General features: G+C 39.1%; 1 protein-coding gene across 31 annotated transcripts in view; it reads left to right on the forward strand.

Moving 5' to 3' along the window:
* The window catches only part of dlg2 (discs, large homolog 2 (Drosophila)), a 188,152-nt gene that overhangs the window by 142,660 nt on the left and 24,851 nt on the right, over nucleotides 1-20,641 (forward strand). For 22 of the 31 annotated variants that reach the window (XM_035178251.2, XM_035178246.2, XM_035178244.2 and 19 more), the window contains 8 exons: nucleotides 628-752; nucleotides 7,009-7,178; nucleotides 7,539-7,675; nucleotides 8,871-9,015; nucleotides 9,733-9,898; nucleotides 12,453-12,512; nucleotides 13,662-13,817; nucleotides 19,238-19,394. In XM_035178251.2, coding sequence (XP_035034142.1) covers nucleotides 628-752; nucleotides 7,009-7,178; nucleotides 7,539-7,675; nucleotides 8,871-9,015; nucleotides 9,733-9,898; nucleotides 12,453-12,512; nucleotides 13,662-13,817; nucleotides 19,238-19,394 — 1,116 coding nt within the window. The remainder of the gene's footprint in view (nucleotides 1-627; nucleotides 753-7,008; nucleotides 7,179-7,538; nucleotides 7,676-8,870; nucleotides 9,016-9,732; nucleotides 9,899-12,452; nucleotides 12,513-13,661; nucleotides 13,818-19,237; nucleotides 19,395-20,641) is intronic. The other 9 variants (XM_035178263.2, XM_035178264.2, XM_035178272.2 and 6 more) reach the window with 5 other exon arrangements.

Here is a 20,641-nt window from a genome sequence, read left to right on the forward strand (position 1 = left end):
CCCGTAAACTAAAAGCTGCAGCAGGTCGACTCTAGGACATGTCAGCCAACCTACCTGATAAAGGACAACAAGCCTAAACATGGTCATTTCAAGGATGATATCTTATACGTAAAAAGTATTGTAACATTATGAATATTTTTTGAATACATATGACATCTAGTTTAGAATCGCTTCTAATCAACACTTTAAAATTAATGAAGGAGCTCATCTGACAGTGATGTGGGGATATAGACAGAATAGTGTCGCTTGACAGGGATGGTTGTAAATGAAGGTAAAGGTATATTACAGTGTAACAGGAGCAAACAATGAGTGTAGTGAAATCACAACAGAAGGAATCAAATACATATGTATATAAAGATTAATGAGAGTTCCCCAAAAGTGAAGCCAAAGCATTTCAGTTGACACCCGTTGGCTGGCTGCAGTGCAGTTCATACATTTTGCCTTCACCATGTTAATGGATGGGAAAGATCTGGAAAATGGTTTCTGTCATTTTAGGTATCTTTTATCACACTGATGTAGGTTCAACTGTCCATGTTTCCGTTGATACGTTGGCCATTAGGGACACTACATACAATAAGTTCTGGCTGCGCTGACCTCTTTGTCACTCACTGCTTTCCATGGTTACAGGGTAACTCAGGGTTGGGCTTCAGCATCGCTGGAGGAACAGATAACCCACACGTCGGTGATGACCCTGGTATCTTCATCACTAAGATCATCCCTGGAGGTGCTGCAGCAGAGGATGGGCGCTTGAGGTCAGTCCTTTACAGGTGTTAAGAGACGACAGGTTTTCAGACCAAACTGGAAAAAAGATTTTTGAGAAACAGCATTAAATTCAACAACGTCATTGGGTTTTGTTTTTTTTGAGAGAATTTTTAAATAGATTTAGGACAACAAAAAAATCCCTTTCTTGCACAATTATAATGACTCTCATTGTCCTTTACCTCAAACAACCACAAGCTGTTCACAAAGTTTTGCATCATATAGAAAAAGTTTCCACTGATACCTCACACCAGATTTCAGCCCCTTTATTTCAACTGCAGATCATTTATATGAAGCAGGACTTTATGTCTAATTCCCTCTGTTTTATAATTATAACTGATCATAGGTCAGGTTAGTTTTGTTTTCTGCTCGCCTCCCTTTTTAAAGTTTATACAAACATTTCCTGTAATTATTATAAATTATTATAAAACCATTATAAAAGCCTTTATTTGTTTGTAATGAACATACCCACAGCCTTCATCTGGAGACCTGGCTGTTTATTCCCTGTGTTTACTCCTGCAAGCTCATTTCATCTTTATTAACAAGTGATAAGTTCTTCTTTTGTAACTACTTTAGCATTTACATTAATTGCCATGGAATATTACACAAGCCTCAACTGATATAATCTCATTTCAATGAACATTTACTCATTCGGGAGTTTTAATCAAAGCGAACAATACCAACACTTCGGTACGAGAGGAGAGACAAAGTACGAAGTGCTAACTCTATTCAATCATCATCATGTAAAGACTGAAATAAGTGCTTGTTAGGCATGCTAGCATGTTAGAGGATTCAGTAGAGGGGGTGCAGCTTTTCTGTTTAGCACACAACCATAAACGACCTTAGAGTCATTATTGATGTGTGTCTTGATTTACTAAGCTTTTGTCACTAAAGCAGCTCTGGAGGACCACAAATACAGCAGCTCTAGTAATAAATGTCAAAGAAAGAAATGCAGCCACATTACTGGGCATCATTTGCAGAGGTATGTGCCCTACACAGTGCCCTCCCAGGGTTGTTTGTACAAATGTGCAAAATCTGTGCACAAATGAATGAAGCCACATTAGAGTCAGTTGGCGGTTAATGTGATGCTGACATAATCGGCCCATGCATTCATATGTAATTTCTTAATGCACAAATGAATAGTTGTATCCATATCCTGGCCACATGTGGAGCCAGCTACACAGATGTCCATTATTTGCACAAGGTTTGATAATTTGGTACAATTTGGTTTTGCTGAGCATATCGGACATTCAGAAACGTTTGCTTTGTTTAACTCAAGTCTTGTGCTTCAGTTTTATTTGTGTAACAGCCTAATGTACTGAGGGTATGGATCCAGTCCATCACATCATTTGCTACAGTAGTTTGTTAAGGAGGCAACACTGCACAACCTGAGCTCATTCATTACATAACTGGAGTAAACGCTGACTCTAGGGAAAACACATTTTATAGCTGACACCTGGGATCATGGCCTGTTAATAATAAACATAAACACTTTAACCCCAAGTGTGAAACTGGAGAGTCACAGCTTGACTGATAACAGTTTTCTTAGAACATTTCTGGTGTAATGCAAATGTGTATGAGACGGTGAAGTATTGTACCGCATCTACACCTGCTGTGTTTCCAGAGCAGTTTTACTGTTGTCCAACAAGCAGCATGAGAATATGAAATGGCCTGTGTACATCTGATATGTTATCCTTGTGTATCACTATTCATAATGAATCCTGCGTTTTGTTTATTAAGAAATAAATATCTTGCCACGGTAGCAACACATGTACAGTACAACACAACACAATTCAACATAACATAGCAATTCATGTCAGAACAGTACATAAATGAATGTCAACAAAATTATGAATAGCTTAAAAAGTTTAGAAATGCAGCAGTATTCATGATAACTGACAACTAAATATGCAGCAGAATAAACCCTTAACAACCAAGTACAAAATAATCATACATATGCTTCAGGCAGTGCAAAAATGTTCAAAATGTTCAAGATGCTCTCACTGCGAGGGAACTTTCCATGTTCAGTGATCATTTGGTGAAAGTGAGCTCTGATTGGTCAGCAGTGGCTCATACTGCTGGAATCAGTTCATTCAAGGGTAATTACAAACTAGATAGATAACTTAAAAAGACTTAAAAGTCATTAAAAATAAAATATTAAGAATTCTAACTGGGTTTGTGTCTCAAATCAGATACTTAACTTTATGTACCCAGTCATAACTAAAAGCTGCAGCAGTATTGTTTTCCCAAATCAAACATGGCCATTGTGACCTCACTCGACATATGGCTGTAATTGTCACTCACCAAAATATCTTGCGGCTGCGTTGCTCACTTAAATTAACATAAAAGTGTTCCTTACTTTTGTGTGCCCTATCTGTGATGTAATTAGGGACGTCACTTCTTTAAAGGTAGGTTGGTGGTCCCTTCCCTTTTCTTTTTTTATGCAACCAAGACAGCAAGCTGTGAGGATTGGAAATGTCTTTGTTTCACACTCAACTTATTGTTTTGAATGCACCACCTGGGTTATTTGAGAATTTAATGCATTAAAGAAAAGGGAATTCATGAAATTTGCAAATTGAGAAACAGCACCTGTCACCTTCAATGTGGCTAATCTAATTGTTTAAACAAAATTATACCAAGACTATAACAATGCAGAAACACTCACAGCATGACAGTTATGTCCATCAATAGAGCCTGTACATGTTACTTTACATAACTGCAATCACACAAGTTCAGTTCTCAGTCAATCACTGCTCATGGTTTCAGCTCTACATACCTTTTGTTTCAACTTTCAAGTTATCTTAAAGTTATCAAGTCCAAGTTGCTGTCAGATCACAGAGGCTAAAGTTATACAGTCATATGCGTGCACAGCATCAGTCCCGAGCAGCTCACAGGAGAAACAGGCTGGGCATAAGTAACCGTTAACCTAATTGATGGTCACCCACTCTGAGGTGGGCAGTGAGACTTAATGCATTATGGATGGAGTGGAGGTCTAATCTCCGTGAGGAAGGAGGCCTGATGGGGATTTGTTTTTCTCTATCATTAAATAAGCCAGACACACTTCCTGTCACTGCTGTGGGACACTGTAGCAGAGCACTAAGCATACTTAATGCACTGGCCTGGCTTAAGGGACTGCTTGCAGCATTATAAGTGTTCCTCATGGAGGCTGCTCAAACCCACAATAGCTCCACCATTTTAAGCACCATAAAATCATTCATGATACAAATTCTACTAATTTGTTTGCATTTGTTGTTTCTCAGTTGAGACCTTTCTCACAAGAGCTACTATTATTATTGTAATAATTATTGTTATTATCATTGGTTATTGTCAATTCAGTGGTTATTTAAACATCTACCTATTAATTCCACAAACTGTCTATCTGTCCATTTGTCTGTGGAATGCATATATCGTGAACCGTTCATCTTATCGGCTTCATATTTGGCATGTGTATTGTGGTGGCTAAGGGAAGTGCTTGTAGTTTGGCTTTTTTTAACCAAATTGTACTTTCTTGATTCTTGTTGTTCTGGGTTTGTACCCTTATGGTTGGATGGACTTATTGTAAGTCTCTTTGGATAAAAGCGTCAGCTGAATGAAATGTAATGTAAAAGTGCAGTTCCGAGTTTGGTGCTATTTACACACCATACGTCAAATTTTCATAAAAAATGTATTAAACAGTCAGGGTATCGCAGGTGTTGCCCTCTGTCATGGCAACAACATGCATATAATCACTTCCTGTTTGGCAATTTGTCTTCAAAGTAAAGGCACAACGTTTGTTTGGTTGCTGCAATTTTTATAAAGAGCTGAATTACAGAGCTTTATTTGTTCTAAGTTGTTTACTTGCGTCTGAAGATTGTGTTGATTGCTAAACAGACTGAAATGCCCCCCCCAATGCAATGTGCAAAAAAGCTAATGATTCAAACCTACATATAAGCTACATACGTGAATACTAATAAAGAAAATTCAGTTTCATTTTATGAAAAACAGTGACAATAAAATCTTAATTGCAGAAACCGGGTTGGATGAACCTAAAGTTATCTAACTTCACTCTGCAATACAGACTGTAAATATAATACTCACAACCTCCAGCAGACTAACAATTACAAAGTGACAGTTTATTGTAGAGCTGTTTGAGGAGGAATCACTAACGACAAGAAATAATTCTGAAGTAGCTCCAGAGTTTTACCACAGGCCAAGCAAACGGCCCATTCCAAACTGGCAGGTTTACAATGGGCACTGCACTAGTTAACTGTACAATTTGATAATATGCTGCAGGGTACAACTTTAAGTTTATTAGTATTGAATGTATCGGGTGTCCAAATTATACTAAATCTGACACTGCACTTCCTTGTGTCCTTAACAATACACATGAACGGTTCTTTAGAAATGCGTTCAACAGGCAGACAGAGATCTCTGGAATTAGTAGAAATGATGATGATGATGATGATACTTTATTGTCAGAACGCATTTGAAATCTATTTAGTATCATACAGCAGCTCCTTTAATAACATCGCAGGCAACATAAATCAAGACAGGAAACAAAAACATTTAACATAACATCAATATCACAAAAAGTTAACACAAAAGACAATGCTACAAACATTTAACATTATAAAACAAAGAAAATAATGCTCAAGGCAATTTAACGTACATTTGGTCTGGGATTAAGTTCCATATTTCATTTTAGGATTGACTGGTGCTCAAAGGAGTTTTTTAATCTCACCTTATTAAATCTTGGAACATTGTATCTCTGGTCAGATGGTAACAATCTACATTCATGATTGTGATCAGAAACAATGTTGTTGGCCAATCTTTTTTTTTACTTCAATGTAGTGGACCGACACTACTTTGAAGATACAACTATATATATATCAATGTTGTACAGTCTGTTTAAGTGTTGATGTTTCTGCTGAGTTTAATTAGTTGAGACATCATGATTTACTATTAAGACTGACTCATGATTTGCTGGTCAAGTATATTGGCAGGACCTTGATGCAGCAGCGCCACATCACGACTAGACCCGAATTGACTCCAGTGCAAGATGCCTGCACCAGGATGTGGGTGTGGACTCATGTTTGTACAGCGGGATAAAGTGGAGATGTATTGTCTGGCTACAGTCATTTTTATAATACCTATGGAGCTTTTTGGGGCTATTTGAGTGCAAGGGCAGGGTTTTGATGAAAAGTAATACACAATCTGAACATAAATTCAACAAGTCATGCGCTCAAACTGAAAGACCACGCTCTTGAATAAAGATAGGAAAAAAGCTACATAAATACCTTGCTATATTGGTACTGTCTGAAGGTTACTGGTACAAAACATGATGATGCAGCGAAGGAGCTGGATGAAGAGTGACAGGGCGAGAGGCAAAGGGAGAACATCATTTACGTGTGTGTGTGTGTGTGTGTGTGTGTGTGTGTGTGTGTGTGTGTGTGTGTGTGTGTGTGTGTGTGTGTGTGTGTGTGTGTGTGTGTGTGTGTGTGTGTGTGTGTGTGTGTGTGTGTGTGTGTGTGTGTGTGTGTGTGCCCATTGGGTCACAGCTGTTGCTGTGAGCACCCCCAGGAGACTTGTGTCCTTGAGTCCCAGGGCATGAATGTTTTGGTCGACGCCTCATGGGATTTCAAACTGAGCCGCTTGCTGACTCTGATTATCACACACTTGTGTGCCCACCCACATGCACACACCCACTCACAGTCTAACCCACGTTGTCACTTATCACAGACATAAGTCTTTAATATGCACAATGTTGGCTGCAATCCAAAAGCGGTGTCGAGACACATGGGTCACCATGATCTACTGCCAACAAGCACACACAGTCACATCTGGCTACAGATGTGACTGTGTGTGTTTGTGTGTGTGTGAACTCTCTCTTGACTGAGAGCATGTTAGTTGTTTCCACAAAAGTTGTGACTTGTTTAATTCAATCCATTCCGTATTTGTGTGTTTCTAAGTTGCTTTCTAGATAATAATACATTTTTCATGGTTTTGTCAAAATCTTTCATCTTAATTGTGGTAAAATGAATATTGTGTGATTTAATCAAAGCTGAAGATTTTACTATTTTTGATCTACAACTAAATATGTAAGAGTTTGATTCTCAAAATGTTTTCTAATGCTGCTGTACATCTGCCTTGCACACACTCCCATCACACTTTAACATGCTGTCAGTTTTTAAAGTATGAAATGTGAGTGCAGCCTTGATCTTTATTTTGAATTATCATGATCAACCCAATTCCCCCCTGTTTCTTTTCCAGAGTAAACGACTGCATCCTGCGGGTGAATGATACAGACGTGTCTGAGGTTTCTCACAGTAAGGCAGTAGAGGCCCTGAAGGTTGCAGGTTCTATTGTCCGACTATATGTACGGCGCCGGAGGCCAATGTTAGAGACCATCATTGAGATCAAACTCATCAAAGGACCAAAAGGTGTGATCAAACACACACATACACACACACACACACACACATTGATGCTCACACAATGTTGCAAGGGAAGCTATTACTGCTAATGAAAGTTACCTGTGAGGGAAGTAATTCATATCAATCACAACTAAACATTCTTAGATCACATTTAAAGCCTCTTCAAAACACAAAGAAAGCACTACAGCAGGTGGTAAACATATTTACATAAAAACAGTCTAATTATAAAAGATATGTGGATCCATATGCTGGTATGTCATGATGCATGTCCTCTTGTGAATGTGTTTTTGCCTCATGCCTAATGTCTATCAGACACCTAACCCAGACACTAACCAGCTGCTTTTATGTACACAAACACACACACAGGGCTTGGCTTCAGTATTGCAGGTGGAGTTGGAAACCAGCACATCCCTGGTGACAACAGCATATATGTCACCAAAATCATTGAAGGTGGGGCAGCACAGAAGGATGGGCGGCTACAAGTTGGAGACAGATTGTTAATGGTGGGTACCTGGTATGCTGGCAATGTCACATGAGTCCCATTCTTAGCCTTTGGAAGATGGTTTTGATACACAGGTTGTTTCCAGTTACATAAACTACACAACAAATGTACATAAAGTTGAATCTCATATAAGATTATGACATGTCATACCACAGTGGCAAGAAAAAGTGCAATTACACATCTTATGGTAGATACAATATAATTTCTCTTAAAATCAAGATCCTCCTTAGGTCTTCACCTTGGTGACGATTATGAACAAACAATCTACTGTAATCACATACACCATTGTATTGTTCTTGAATAACCCTAACAAACACAATAAGAACTACAGTAAATGGAGGCTCAACACAGAATGATCAATGAGAGTAAAAAGAGTAACAGGCTTACAGGACTCACTGGAGCTTGATAACATCTCTGTTCATGACTCCATAGCTCAATATCATGGAGGAAACTGCTGATTACCAAAACAAACCGAAGCATGAAGTTTACTAAAGCGCACCTTAACTCTCCACAACTCTGGGAAAATGTTTTGTGAACTGATCAAACTGAGATTAAAGTGATTGTGGAGAACACACAGCTCTAGTAAAGACTTGAATGATTATAATTTCTTGTTGGTCTTGTCTGAAGAAGATCAAATCATGTTTTATTACATATTGCATTAATCCATGTTATTCCAAAGAGCTCACATTGTTTTCCTTGCCACTGCAATATGTGTAAGTGACATTGTTGAAGAGATATGATATGGAAAGACACACTCATGTTCTGAGAATTCAAATATGAGAGTTGAATGAAAAATTCAAGGACACTGATCTAATCTGTATCCTGTCAAGACAAATTATTCAATTATACAGACTGATACCATTGAGACTAATGGTAATCCCATGAATAAAGTAATACTTTTTATGGGACATTAACTTGTTAGTGTGTTTGCGGCTGTAAACATTCAAACTAAATGACAGCAACAATGTAGAAACCTAGCGGCTCAGTACTTTAACAGCAAGCTTCCTCTTGAGGAGGGCATCCGTCTTGACCAGCACTTAATTTAATTACCTTCCTACTGTCGTGTTCTCACCATCTGTCATAATCCAGTCCCCTGGAGGCAGGGAGCAGCTAGGCTGAAGTGAGCAGGAAGGGATCACGGGGCAGCGTTTAAAGCGACTAACTAAACACACAGAGACTTCTCGTTGTCTGGACAGGTGAACAATTACAGTCTGGAGGAAGTGTCTCATGAAGAGGCTGTGACCATTTTGAAGAACACGTCGGATGTGGTCTACCTAAAGGTGGGAAAGCCCACCAATGTCTACCTATCAGATCCCTATGGGCCTCCTGATATCACACACTGTAAGTCACCGTCTCTTGTATTTATCAGTTGATTTGTCGTCTGTTTTTAGAAAAGTTTGACTATGTTGAAGAGAAAGTTGTAGCAGAAACCATATCTCAGAGCACGACTGGGATCAACCTCTTTCGCAAAACCTTAAGTTCAAGCTCCGTGATTCAAAGTTCAGTGCACACAATCCAGATTTACTTTATAAAGTTGCTATGGCTCACATACTATTCTTACCTACATGTCAGGCAGACACAGAGCACATGTGATGTTGTGTTTTAGCCACTTAATGGATGTAAATCCAATAATCAATCTCCTTTGAACTCATTGCTAGTGTACTATGGATTTATGTGCACATTAGCTCTCCACTGTGGAGTGTTTTCACCCAGTGCCGCTGCCTGCTGGGGTGATGAGAGCACCCACACTGAACATTACTGTAAATGTACTGTTAAACCCACTAAAACAACCATCAGCCTCGAGCTCTTTCATTTACTTGGAATTACACATTCCTGTGAACATGTAGAATTCTTTTTATAACCCTCACTTTATCTTTACTCTGTAATTCACGTATGAAATCTCTTTGGACAAAAGCTGAACCGTCAGAGTTTTGTTTACACACTTTATTATTTCTTCTTGATAAAAGTCTGTTTTTTATGTTACAGAAAACTTTGATATAAATGCAGATATTAATCCCAAAATAATTTATTTTACTCCTTCTCACTCTACCCCCACAGCCTTCTCTCCAGCCATGGAAAATCATATCTCTTCCCCCATCAACAGTGGAACTCTGGAGTACAAGTCCGGTCTCCCCCCCATCTCCCCAGGGAGTTATTCCCCCCTCCCTAAGCACTTACTGGGGGAAGAGGATATAAACAGGTTGGATGGTTTTTCCTTTTTACGGTAATTACCTCCTACCAGACAACTAGAACTACAGGTAGAAGCGTTGTCTACCCTGCTCCTCCTGTCTCCTCCTGTCTCCTCCTCATCCCGACTGATTTGTGTTCGTGTTACAATTCAAAAAGCAATCAAAACTCCAAGGGGAGTTATGTTGCAATTTGAAAAGATCACCTGCTATTTTTGTATAATCCCACTAATCCCAAAATCTGTGTCTCTGTTCAGTGTTTTTCAAAGATGGCCCCTCAAAAAAAAGTTCTGGGTGGATAAAAATGCTCCCTTGATCCCCATCAAGGGTCTGCAACATTATATTCTCATCATATTTAATCAATCACATATTTATGAAATACAGGGTCCACAGAAACAGCTATTTGAAAACCACTGGTCTGCTGCAGTCCAGCATTTATGTTTTGCTGTGTTGTGTTTGCAGCTGAATGTCTTTTTTTATGATTTCTTGTTGTTTGGTGCCGTTGTCACTTACGTCTGCTCCGAGTTTCAACTAACTACAATTCAACATAACAGAGCCATAGTTCTGTAGTGTTTTATTGTTGGTGGCTCAAGCTGTTCTTTAGAAAGGCTTTTGTAATGTTGTAAAAGGGGATCTGCCCCTCTTGCCTGCTACTGTGGGACGGCATCAGAAGTCTTCTTGCTGTTTCATCTGTGTTTTCTTATGGATTTTCACATGACTCAAGCTGAATCATGGCCCATACCCATTGTTGGAACTTGGTGTGTCTGTTTGGAATCTCTCTGGCACATCTGTAAAGATAAGCCACACTCGTTAGGAGCAACACAAGAGGTGGTGCAACAAAAAACAGTTTTCATGAAGCAGTGCAGAAAAGTGAAACTGCACACCGAGCAGTGGTGTGTGTGTGTGTTGTTTGAGTGTGTGTGTGTGTGTGTGTGTGTGAAAATGCTATTAACCAGTGGCATAAGTCAGATATGAGAACTTAAAAACTATGCATTACAGCATTTTTGACAGCTGTAAGAGTGTACAGTCCAACAAAGTTCTAAAGGATCATTAATGTTGGTATTCATATTTTTGCAGAAATATTCAATACAAATAAAAGCTTTGATCTTTTTTATTCTTAGTTAGCAGTGGAAGTGGAAACTAAATCAGGCTCTCGAAGTGCACAATCTCTGAATGCTCCAGCTCTGTTTAATCCCTCTGTCTTTTTAGATTGCCTGCTGTATCTTTCTACCTCTTTCGTCAGCTGCTCCCAGTCCAAACAGCAGAAAGCTTAACATGTCTTCTAGGACAGAATCACAGCCAATCATTAGCAACGCCCCACCTCAGTTACCCTAACACCTAATCCCAAAGCAAGCTGCCATAAGGCTCGGGACAAAATGGGCTAAATAACTGATCCAGTCAGATCTAAGAGTAAAGCTTTTGTTTGTCTGGTCAGCAAATGTTTCCGCAGTTGGATGCTCCTTGTGCGGCTTGTCACATGGAAGGTTTGGTGTGAGTGGCCGTCTCAGCTGGTCTATTTCGTATGTCACAGCATTTGAGGAAGGGCTGTTAGATTAGGCCATTGTTGCGTGCTGTGCTGATATTTATGCTGTGTTGTCATATTGCATTTAGCAAGTATTGCAGCAGAGTGAGAACAAAAGCTCGTTTCAGAGGATAACTGAAGGACCCCTGAGTTGAGTGAAGGATTAGTCGTCCATTCTCTTTGGAGATAAGAGGTTTACTGTTTGCTCTTGCAGAAGGTGCATCACTAATAGCCTCTGAGATTACCGTGCAGTGTAGCACTGTGCACTGTGTTCCACACATACAGTGAGAACACACAGTGTGGATAGTACAAAGCCAAGTGGATCTTCACATTCTGTAATAAGTCGGCGAGAAGGGACAGAGTTTCAGAGAGAGAGAGAGAGAGAGAGAGAGAGAGAGAGAGAGAGAGAGAGCTGTAGGAGGACAAGGACAAGACCAGTATTGCAGTGTTGTTGTTATTGTTGTCGTGCTGCAGTATGTAAAGCAGGCCAAACAGTGACGCCATGCCACAATCACCAGTCCATGTGAAACTCTTCATGCTTAAGTGTGTGTGTGTATAGAAGACCTACACACTGTCTACACAGCCATCTACTCTTAATTGTCTGCAGTAGTACGACTACAAGACTCACATTACAGTCTCACTACACTAACACACACACATGAGTTTCTCAAACACACACATTATGTATAAATGACTCCTGCATGCTCCAGTAAACACACTTGAATCCACGTCGGGTCACAAACAGCAGGGATGCACACACAGAGTTTACTCAATGTTGAGCGAACAATATGAATATGCGATGCATCCTCAGCAGATTAGCTCTGCATCTCCATGCGGGCGTACTGTGTAAGAGCGAACATAATGCACAATATGATGTTCTGTGATGATGTGGTCGATGACAAATCTCTGGTTTGGTTTGTTGTGTGTAACACGCCTCCAAGTGTTTCTTTGATCCGTGTCTTAATGTTTAATAGAAATAAGGGGAATACATTTAAATAGATTGCAGCATTTCATGATAGGAAGGTTTTCAGTGGTTGGTTATCAAAAGTTTACTCTTTCCATCTTATTAGAAATCCTTCGCTAGATGATGGGGAGGGTCTCAGGTTTGATTCCCAGCACTTCCAGTTGAGGTGAGGTATTTACTGTGCTCCGTCGCCTACTGCATGCACTTGCATGTTTGTTACAGCATTTTTTTTTTTTTCTTGCAAGGGATCGTTGTAAATTTCTCGTGTTACACAGATTAAACTCACAGCTGATGAATCTGGCTGGTATCTGGCATTTCAGATAATCGGTATTGGCTGATTAACAATCACAAAACTGAAAACAGTCTGCAGGCCTTAAAGTAAAAGTTTTTTTTATATGTTGTGGATGTATTATTCAAAATAATAAGAAGAGTACAGATCTACTTAAGCAAACGGAGACAATGCACATGTTTTATTTTTATTTTTAAATGCTTTACTGCGTTTAGCAGTGTAATACACAAGTGTTAAATAAATGTACCATCAACTTCGGGAATTGAGGCTAATTTGTTACTATTATCAAATTGTGTTTTTTTTATGAGATGCAACATTTAAAAAGAACAAAGTAATATCAGGATCACACATCAGCCATCAGCTGTTGTTCATCAGCTGAATCAGTCGACCATGCACCTGTCATCACAGCGGCTTTTAAGCATGACGTCTTTTCATTTTGTTTTTGCCTGACCAAATGGTATGTAAATATTCTGAAGTTGCCTTTCTTCTCTCTTTCTTGTTTCTTCTCAGAGATCAACTTTCTCATTTTCAAACATCAATGAATAATGAGTTTTCAAATAGTTATCATGCATGCTTGTAGAAAACAGATTACTCACTGTTCACATTAGAAATTTCAAGTTTGTTCTTAAAAAGTGTCTCCAATAAATCACTGTATCACATAATCTATTTAAAGCAAGACTATATAACATCTGAGAAAGAACACACACACACTTTATTACATTATTATTATATGATATTATATTATTATTAATTAAAGAGTTGACTTTATGAGCAATAAAGCACAGCCCTGCTCAGTCCATCACACTCAGGCCTTTGGTTGCTCTGTGACCATTAAAGAAGGTGGTGACTTGTTCATGTACCAGTGGCTCCTCCACCTCCACCACATCCAATGCTTCTTTATTTATTTTTTATTCCTCCTGTCCTTCGTCATTATGCCTCATTGTCACTTGTGTGTATCCCAGTCGGTTCACCCCCACCTCGGTCTTTGGACACTAACCTCTGCTCTTGTCTCTCACTCCACTGTAGGCATCCTGAGCCAGTTTACAGCACTGTGAACAAACTATGTGACAAAGCTCCCTCCCCCCGACACTATTCCCCAGTGGAGTGCGACAAAAGCCTCCTACACTCCGCCCCCCTCCCAAACTATCACTTAGGCCTGTTCCCTGACTCGGACATCCACAGGTACCACCACCTCTCTGCACTCCGCCACTGTCCCATCCCATCCCACCGTGTAGATGGCATGCCATATTCCCATATTTTCTCATGAATTCGGTTGCTTGCACCCTCCTTCAAGCCCCTGGCAACAACGTCTTTCTGCACTTCTTTCGAGTCTTGAGTTTTTAACATTTTTACTTTCAATCAAAGTTTGGTTTGTAGCACAGACAGAGGAACTCAATGCCAGTCACAAAAGAACTAAAGTGGCGTGGAAGAATTAAGTCATGTTAAGCAGCTGTGCCACACCTCTGGCTGTAGGTCTTAAGTTACATTCACTATCATTACGAAGGGAAGTGATACACGAGAAGGAAATTACAATATGCAGGTAATGGGCTTCTTTGAATGGAGTATAACCATTAGGTGCTTTCCATTCAGGTAATTCAGCTTCTTCCCATAATTCCATGGTATAATCTTCCAGTCCTTTCAATGTGTTTAACAGTAGAGACTTTAATGTGGAGCTGATCTGATGGAAAAGAGCATTAAGTGCCAGCTGCTGTGGAAACAGCACCATTACAGCAATACTGATATTATTGCATGATTGTTACTGTACTTAAGGCAAGATGATTATTAGCACCATTCAGGCCCCAGGAAATTCAAAGGGTTTTACGGAGGTGTTGGATAATTAAAACATTTGATATAAGACATTAAACAATAAAACTGAATTTAATATTAAAGGGGACATAGCATGCCCATTTTACCACAAGTTGATATGGTTCCTTGGGGTCTTAATGAAATGTCTGTAACATACTTTGGTCAAAATACCACAAGGATCATATAAAACAGCACCCTTTTTACCCTGTATAAAACAGCCCTCCACAGAGTGACCTGTTTTGAGTGCCTGTTCCTTTAAATGCTAATGAGCCAGCTCCCCCCTCCCCCCTCTCCCCCCATGATTTTAAACAATATAAATTACATATTTTATATGATATAAATTATCAAATATGCATCCCATACTTTGTATTCCCCTTCTGTTGTCCTGGAGTTTTAATTTTCCCAATCACATAATTAAATGTCCCCCTCTGCCCATCCACTACAAGCACACAAGCAGACAGAGAGAGAGAGAAAGAGGGGGGGGAGTCACTCAAGCATGACGTTTCTGACTTAGAGGAACCATAACAAAACACGCAAGTGTTTTTTTCCCCGAGTTTTTGGGTTGGTAGACATGCCAGATACCCACATTAACCTGTAGAAGCACTAACAAAGTGGAATTTGCATGCTATGTCCCCTTTAATAAACTGAATAAATAGTTAAAGTGGTTACATATGTCATTTACTGGTATATTGCATCAAAAAATTGATTTTTAAGGCCAGATGTAAATGAGCTGACTGTTTCAGATTCTGAGAACAGTAAAGAAATCTGACCTGAGGGGTCTGCAGGCATCATACCATTCAAACAGATCAGAGATATATCATTATAATATTCCATAAGGGGGATTATATTGATGTTATATATAGATGCCCGTGAATGGACCCTAGAGGAACCCCACATGGATTTTTGGTTAGCTTAGATCTATAATTACCAATTGACTGCGAACATAATATAAATAATAATAAATAAATAACAATTTTGAAACTTTCTTTCTTTTTGTTTTCCATTACAAGTACATTTTGATCACCAAAGAAAAAATGGGGTCTGAATAGTTCTATACAGCAATATTAGTCTCACAATATCAGCCTGAGCCTAAACAGGTTGTAACAAACGATACATGCAGATTCTCACAAACAACCCAAATTAGGAGATACTATTGCTTATTTGTGTTATTTATTTGTCCTGCATCCTGACACAGCAGTAGATCTATAGTCAGTATTGGAACAGCAGTCATACGACTTAAGGTGCTTTTCCTTCAAACTGTCAGTCATACAGCAGATGAGATGCTGTGCTTTCACATCCCGTTTGGTGAATGCAATCCCTTCATCCTCTTACTGTAAAGATGCAAGGAGGAGCTGAGAGGGGGAGAAGCAGAGGCCATTTCAGACAAATGGACTGCACCCTCACTCGTGGTTTGGTCGTGTTGCATGTGGCCTGGTAACAAGTCACCTTGTTTGTTGTATTTGGATGCTTTTACTAACCTCATTCATACAAGCCTAACCTTTAATCTTTTACTACCATCACTAACACTAACCACATACTGTATGATCTCTCTGTGCTTATACATGCATTCATAAAAAAAATAGTTTGAATTAGAATAATTGTCCTGTATTGAGTAATTTTATTAGTTATTAAATGTGTGTTAGAGCATGTAGCTGCCTGCCATGTCTGAGCATAATTGTATTGTTCTGCTTGTATAAATGAAACAAAACACTTTTATTGTGAAAGCAATTCCAGCTGATAACCAGATTGTCTTTACCATGGTAACACTGCTACTTCAAAAATGAGCTATAATGCATATTTCCTGTGACTGATCCAATAAAGAGAGAATCACATCTCTGAGATTGTGGGCAACCAAGGGTGCACTGAAGGGTCATGAAATAAGGAGCCTGTATGACAGCTAGAAGACCGAGTCATTCAGCAGCCAAGCTGAGCCCTTGGCAAAGCCTAGCTGAGCTTAAAATGAACTGTGGCATTAAATTAGATGAGCAACAACCTTTTAAACGTCTCAGTGGATAATTGAGCTTTGTAATGCAAGATAAAGCAACCCAATAGAAATAGATATTTTTAGCCTGGGATTATCACAGTTCCACTCTGATACTATTCAGTTGTAAGATTCAACTTTCTGCGATTTCATTAGAATTATTTGTTTCGGTAACAAAATATTTGATGAACTCATTTATTCACACACCTTGCATCGTGCTCATATCTGACTGTATTTGTTTGAGGGGCTGTGTATAGAGCACAGTACGTATTCAGTAGTAGTGATGTAGTAGTGGCAGTTGAAGTGTTCACCTCTTGTGAATGGTTATTCATTATTATGAATAGTAATTTCACTTTTAATCACATGGTAGATGTGACAGTGAATCCTGTGCTGGATGAACAGATACATGTTACATCTTATACCTCTATTACACCAAAATTAGCAGGTAAGTGTTTTTTTAAACACATGCAAACCCACTATAAAAAGCCTATTGACTTCTTTTCCATTACCAGAGCAGTTTGCCTTTCTTTTCTTTTCCTTCATGCGTCATGTTTGACGTCACAAATGCAGCAACAACTGAGGCGCTCAGACAAAAGCCTGATGTTAGTGGGTGTTAGTGGGTTTTTTGACCAGCGTAAAAAGGGCTTTTACAAGGAGATCGGTTTGATAGGGATGTAAAATCATAAAGAATAATACTAACAATAATAGGAAAATTCAACAACCACTCCTCTGTCACATGTATCACATTGTAAAAAAAAAACAGTTTATTGCCTTCAAAACAACTATTTACTGTTTGTAATATACAAATAACAAACATTTCTAGCTTGACTTTTTGAACTGATAGATGAAACAACATTGTCAGACACTTGTTGGCTTGTGTTGTGTGACAGTAATTGTGTATTCTCATTCCATGTTGTAGCTAAAGGCCTTGCCTGGGCTTCTTTATTAGGACCAAAGAATCAACTCTTTACTCTTACCTTGCTGCCTCACCACATTTCACCTACACTCCAAACCAGCTTGAATGCAAGGAGGTTTAATATATCAAAACAAATGACCAGTTGGTCATATTTGAAAAATATGTTCATCAGAGTTCTTTATTATATTTATTATTATTATATTTCAAAGCTATGATTGTAATGTCAATTATTTGAGAAATAAATGATCATGAAGGTTACAGCATACCACAATTTGAGAGCTATATTAGGATGTAGGTTCAATGCTAAGATGAGGACTATGGCCTCATCATATGGGCAAAATGGCTCTGCTAGTTAAAACAAAATTATAAAACTACATGAAGAATCTTTTTGGGACTCAGAAGACTATTTCTGACAAACACAGGAGCTCAGACGAATTTTTCAGAAATATCATTCACAAGTTGTACTACTATAGTTAACTTTGTTGTATCTCATCTTTTCCAAACTTATTATTCACATTCAGAATGGTCCATGATTGATCATACATTCACCGTAGGTGGTTGATTAAGTGTCTAATGTAAAGCATGCAACTATAAATATAAATGGTATGGAAATGCAACGATAACAGGCACCAAACGCCTGTTTTGCGATGATCGGTTATTCACAGACAATGGGCTAGTAACAATATACACATGGAAAAGATACATTCTCTGCATATGAAGCCTCTACTGCTCTTTGCTTGACTGGTTCCTTCATCCACCAGGAGGACAGGAGCTTTCTGCTGCCTTCTAGTCTTTTCCTTTTATAACATAGACAAAATGTCAGTTCATTCAGTGGAGTGCTTTGTAACCAGAAGATGTTTTAGTCAAGGTTGTAACTAGGATGGTTGAAGGTGATTGGGGGTGATCAGTTTCTGTGCTCTATTAGAATTGCCTGAATCTGTGTGTTAATGAATGTTTACATTCATTAGATTTCAAAATATCTCCCAGTTTAGCATAAAATGTTTGGCTTGTTGGAGAAGAGTTGAAACCACCAAGTGTGTGTTAAAGCCAGAAACTCTAAGTGTTGAAGTGATGCTGGATATCAGGGTTTATTTGTTGACAGTGAGAAACTAAATGAGATACTGAAGTAGAGGACAAATTCTTGTTTTGAAAACAGTTTTCAGTCTACAAGGCTCGAGGAAAAGGAGCTCTAGTACGCACTACCATCAATGACTCTGCCTCTTCATGCCTGAAGTTGATGTTCATTTGTGCCTGAAGTTGATGTTCAGTTCATTCACCAATAGATGGCAGTGTGCTGCTACTACATTAATGATCATACTGTGCTTGGTCGCCCTCTGAAACACTTTTAAGTATAAAATAGCAACATCTGAGATCTTCTGATTTCTGTTTGCAAGATACCAGTCCTGTTTGACTCTGAGAAGAATCACTCCTGGCATCATTCAGTAGGTTGCTCTCCTACCACTGTATCTCCATGTACACTGTAGACACAGATTCAGTGCTAAACTACACAATATTTACATCTGGGGTGCAATGAGTCTGTGGCCCTGAAGTATGTTTATTTTCAAGTCTGTGCCTTGATGCATTATTTGATGTGTGTTATGCATTTATCTGGCATGTGTAAGAGAGAGAAACAAAGAGCCTGTGTGTGAGTGTGAGAAAGCAATGAGGTTCCCTCTCCGTCAGAACTGAATTGGGGACAAGTGATCCTAAGTAGAGCACCATCCCCCTGTGGAGCTCCAGCAGTCTTTGAGCTCTGTTTCCTGAGAAAAGCATCACTGAGGCTTCCATCAGCGCACCGTGCGACCGTTGTCCACTCCTCTGTCCTCCACCATCTGAGCTTAAGATGTTGAGACCCACTGACTCCCCCGAGTTGATGTACTATCTGAACTGTTTGTACAGGGATCCCAGGAAGGTCGTGCTCCACAAAGGCTCCACAGGCCTCGGCTTCAATATTGTGGGTGGCGAGGATGGCGAGGGAATCTTTGTGTCCTTCATCCTGGCCGGAGGGCCCGCCGATCTGAGTGGAGAGCTGCGGCGAGGCGACCAGATCTTATCGGTGAGTGCGCAACAACCACCTCAGCACAACACACAGGTTCGAAGAAGTGAATAACCTCACATATTACTGTCTGGATTTGGAGAAGCAATGTACAGCAGCTCAAATTAATTATAGATTACAGATCTGCTTACCTGGTGATAAATAGTCTTTATATGGAAAGACCCAAAATATAAAATGAATATAAACTAAAGTTTCCGTCACTGCAAGTATAGATCTAATTTCAAAACAGTGGAATCCTGTAACCTGTGTGTTCCCCAGCATATTAACAGAGTGTAATGGTCCTACTGGCCCAGATTCTGTTTCAGGGTCACACACATCAACCTGGTCTTTTATTTTTCTATCCCTGCATTTCTCCAGTATTATGACAGAGGTGTAGTATATCTGTGGTTCGTAATAGTACATACAGTATAACAACAATCCACTGTGGCCTGGGTATCACAGACATATGCTCTTTTGGAACTGAAACAATTTGTTGATTAATCAACTATTTAAAATGTATCTGCAACAACTTGGGTAAGCAATTAATGCTTTAGGTAAATGTGAGGTTTTACTACTTTTGTGTCTTGTATATACACAAAGAGTGTTAATTAAATATGTTTGGGTCTTGGACTGATCAGATTAATGGCCAGGGGTCATCATCTTTAAAGTTATAGGTGAGATATCACTGTATGCAAAACAGACTCAAATATGCAAAGTCAGCAATTGGGCATTCAAAGAGAAAGAAAAAGAAAAACAGTCCTGCAATGTAATTACTGAAACGCAGTTTAGTCATTTTTAAGTTTCCTCAAAGAGCTTTAGAGTCAGCGATATTGTTTAACGTGTTAAATTGTGTCTAGATGTTGTGTTGTGTTAAGGAAATCTTTAATGACCTCTAGTGAAGTCCTCATATAACATGTTTTCTTCTTCGTAAAGGCACATGTAAGATTTTGTACTTCATCTGGGCAGCCTTTCCTTACATGGAATGGCAAAAACTTGATATCACATGATGTGATCAGACTTGCTCACTGTAACATTCAAAAATGAAGGTGATACCAACCAGATTGACAGACTGGTTTAAGCATATGACAGCACAAATCTTCCGTCTAATATAATTGTGCTCTGATTCAGTCCGTGGAAGATTTTAGCGTAACAGGCCTTATTTTAGCTTCTAAGAATAAATCCTGTGATTAATATGATTTCTCTTTAAAAAGATGCCCCAGTTATAGAAAGAATACTCCTGGTTTTAAGGTGACAGTCTTTTGTTATGA

This window comes from Hippoglossus stenolepis, chromosome 15 (assembly GCF_022539355.2).
Source record: "Hippoglossus stenolepis isolate QCI-W04-F060 chromosome 15, HSTE1.2, whole genome shotgun sequence".
Classification (NCBI taxonomy): Eukaryota; Metazoa; Chordata; class Actinopteri; order Pleuronectiformes; family Pleuronectidae; genus Hippoglossus; species Hippoglossus stenolepis.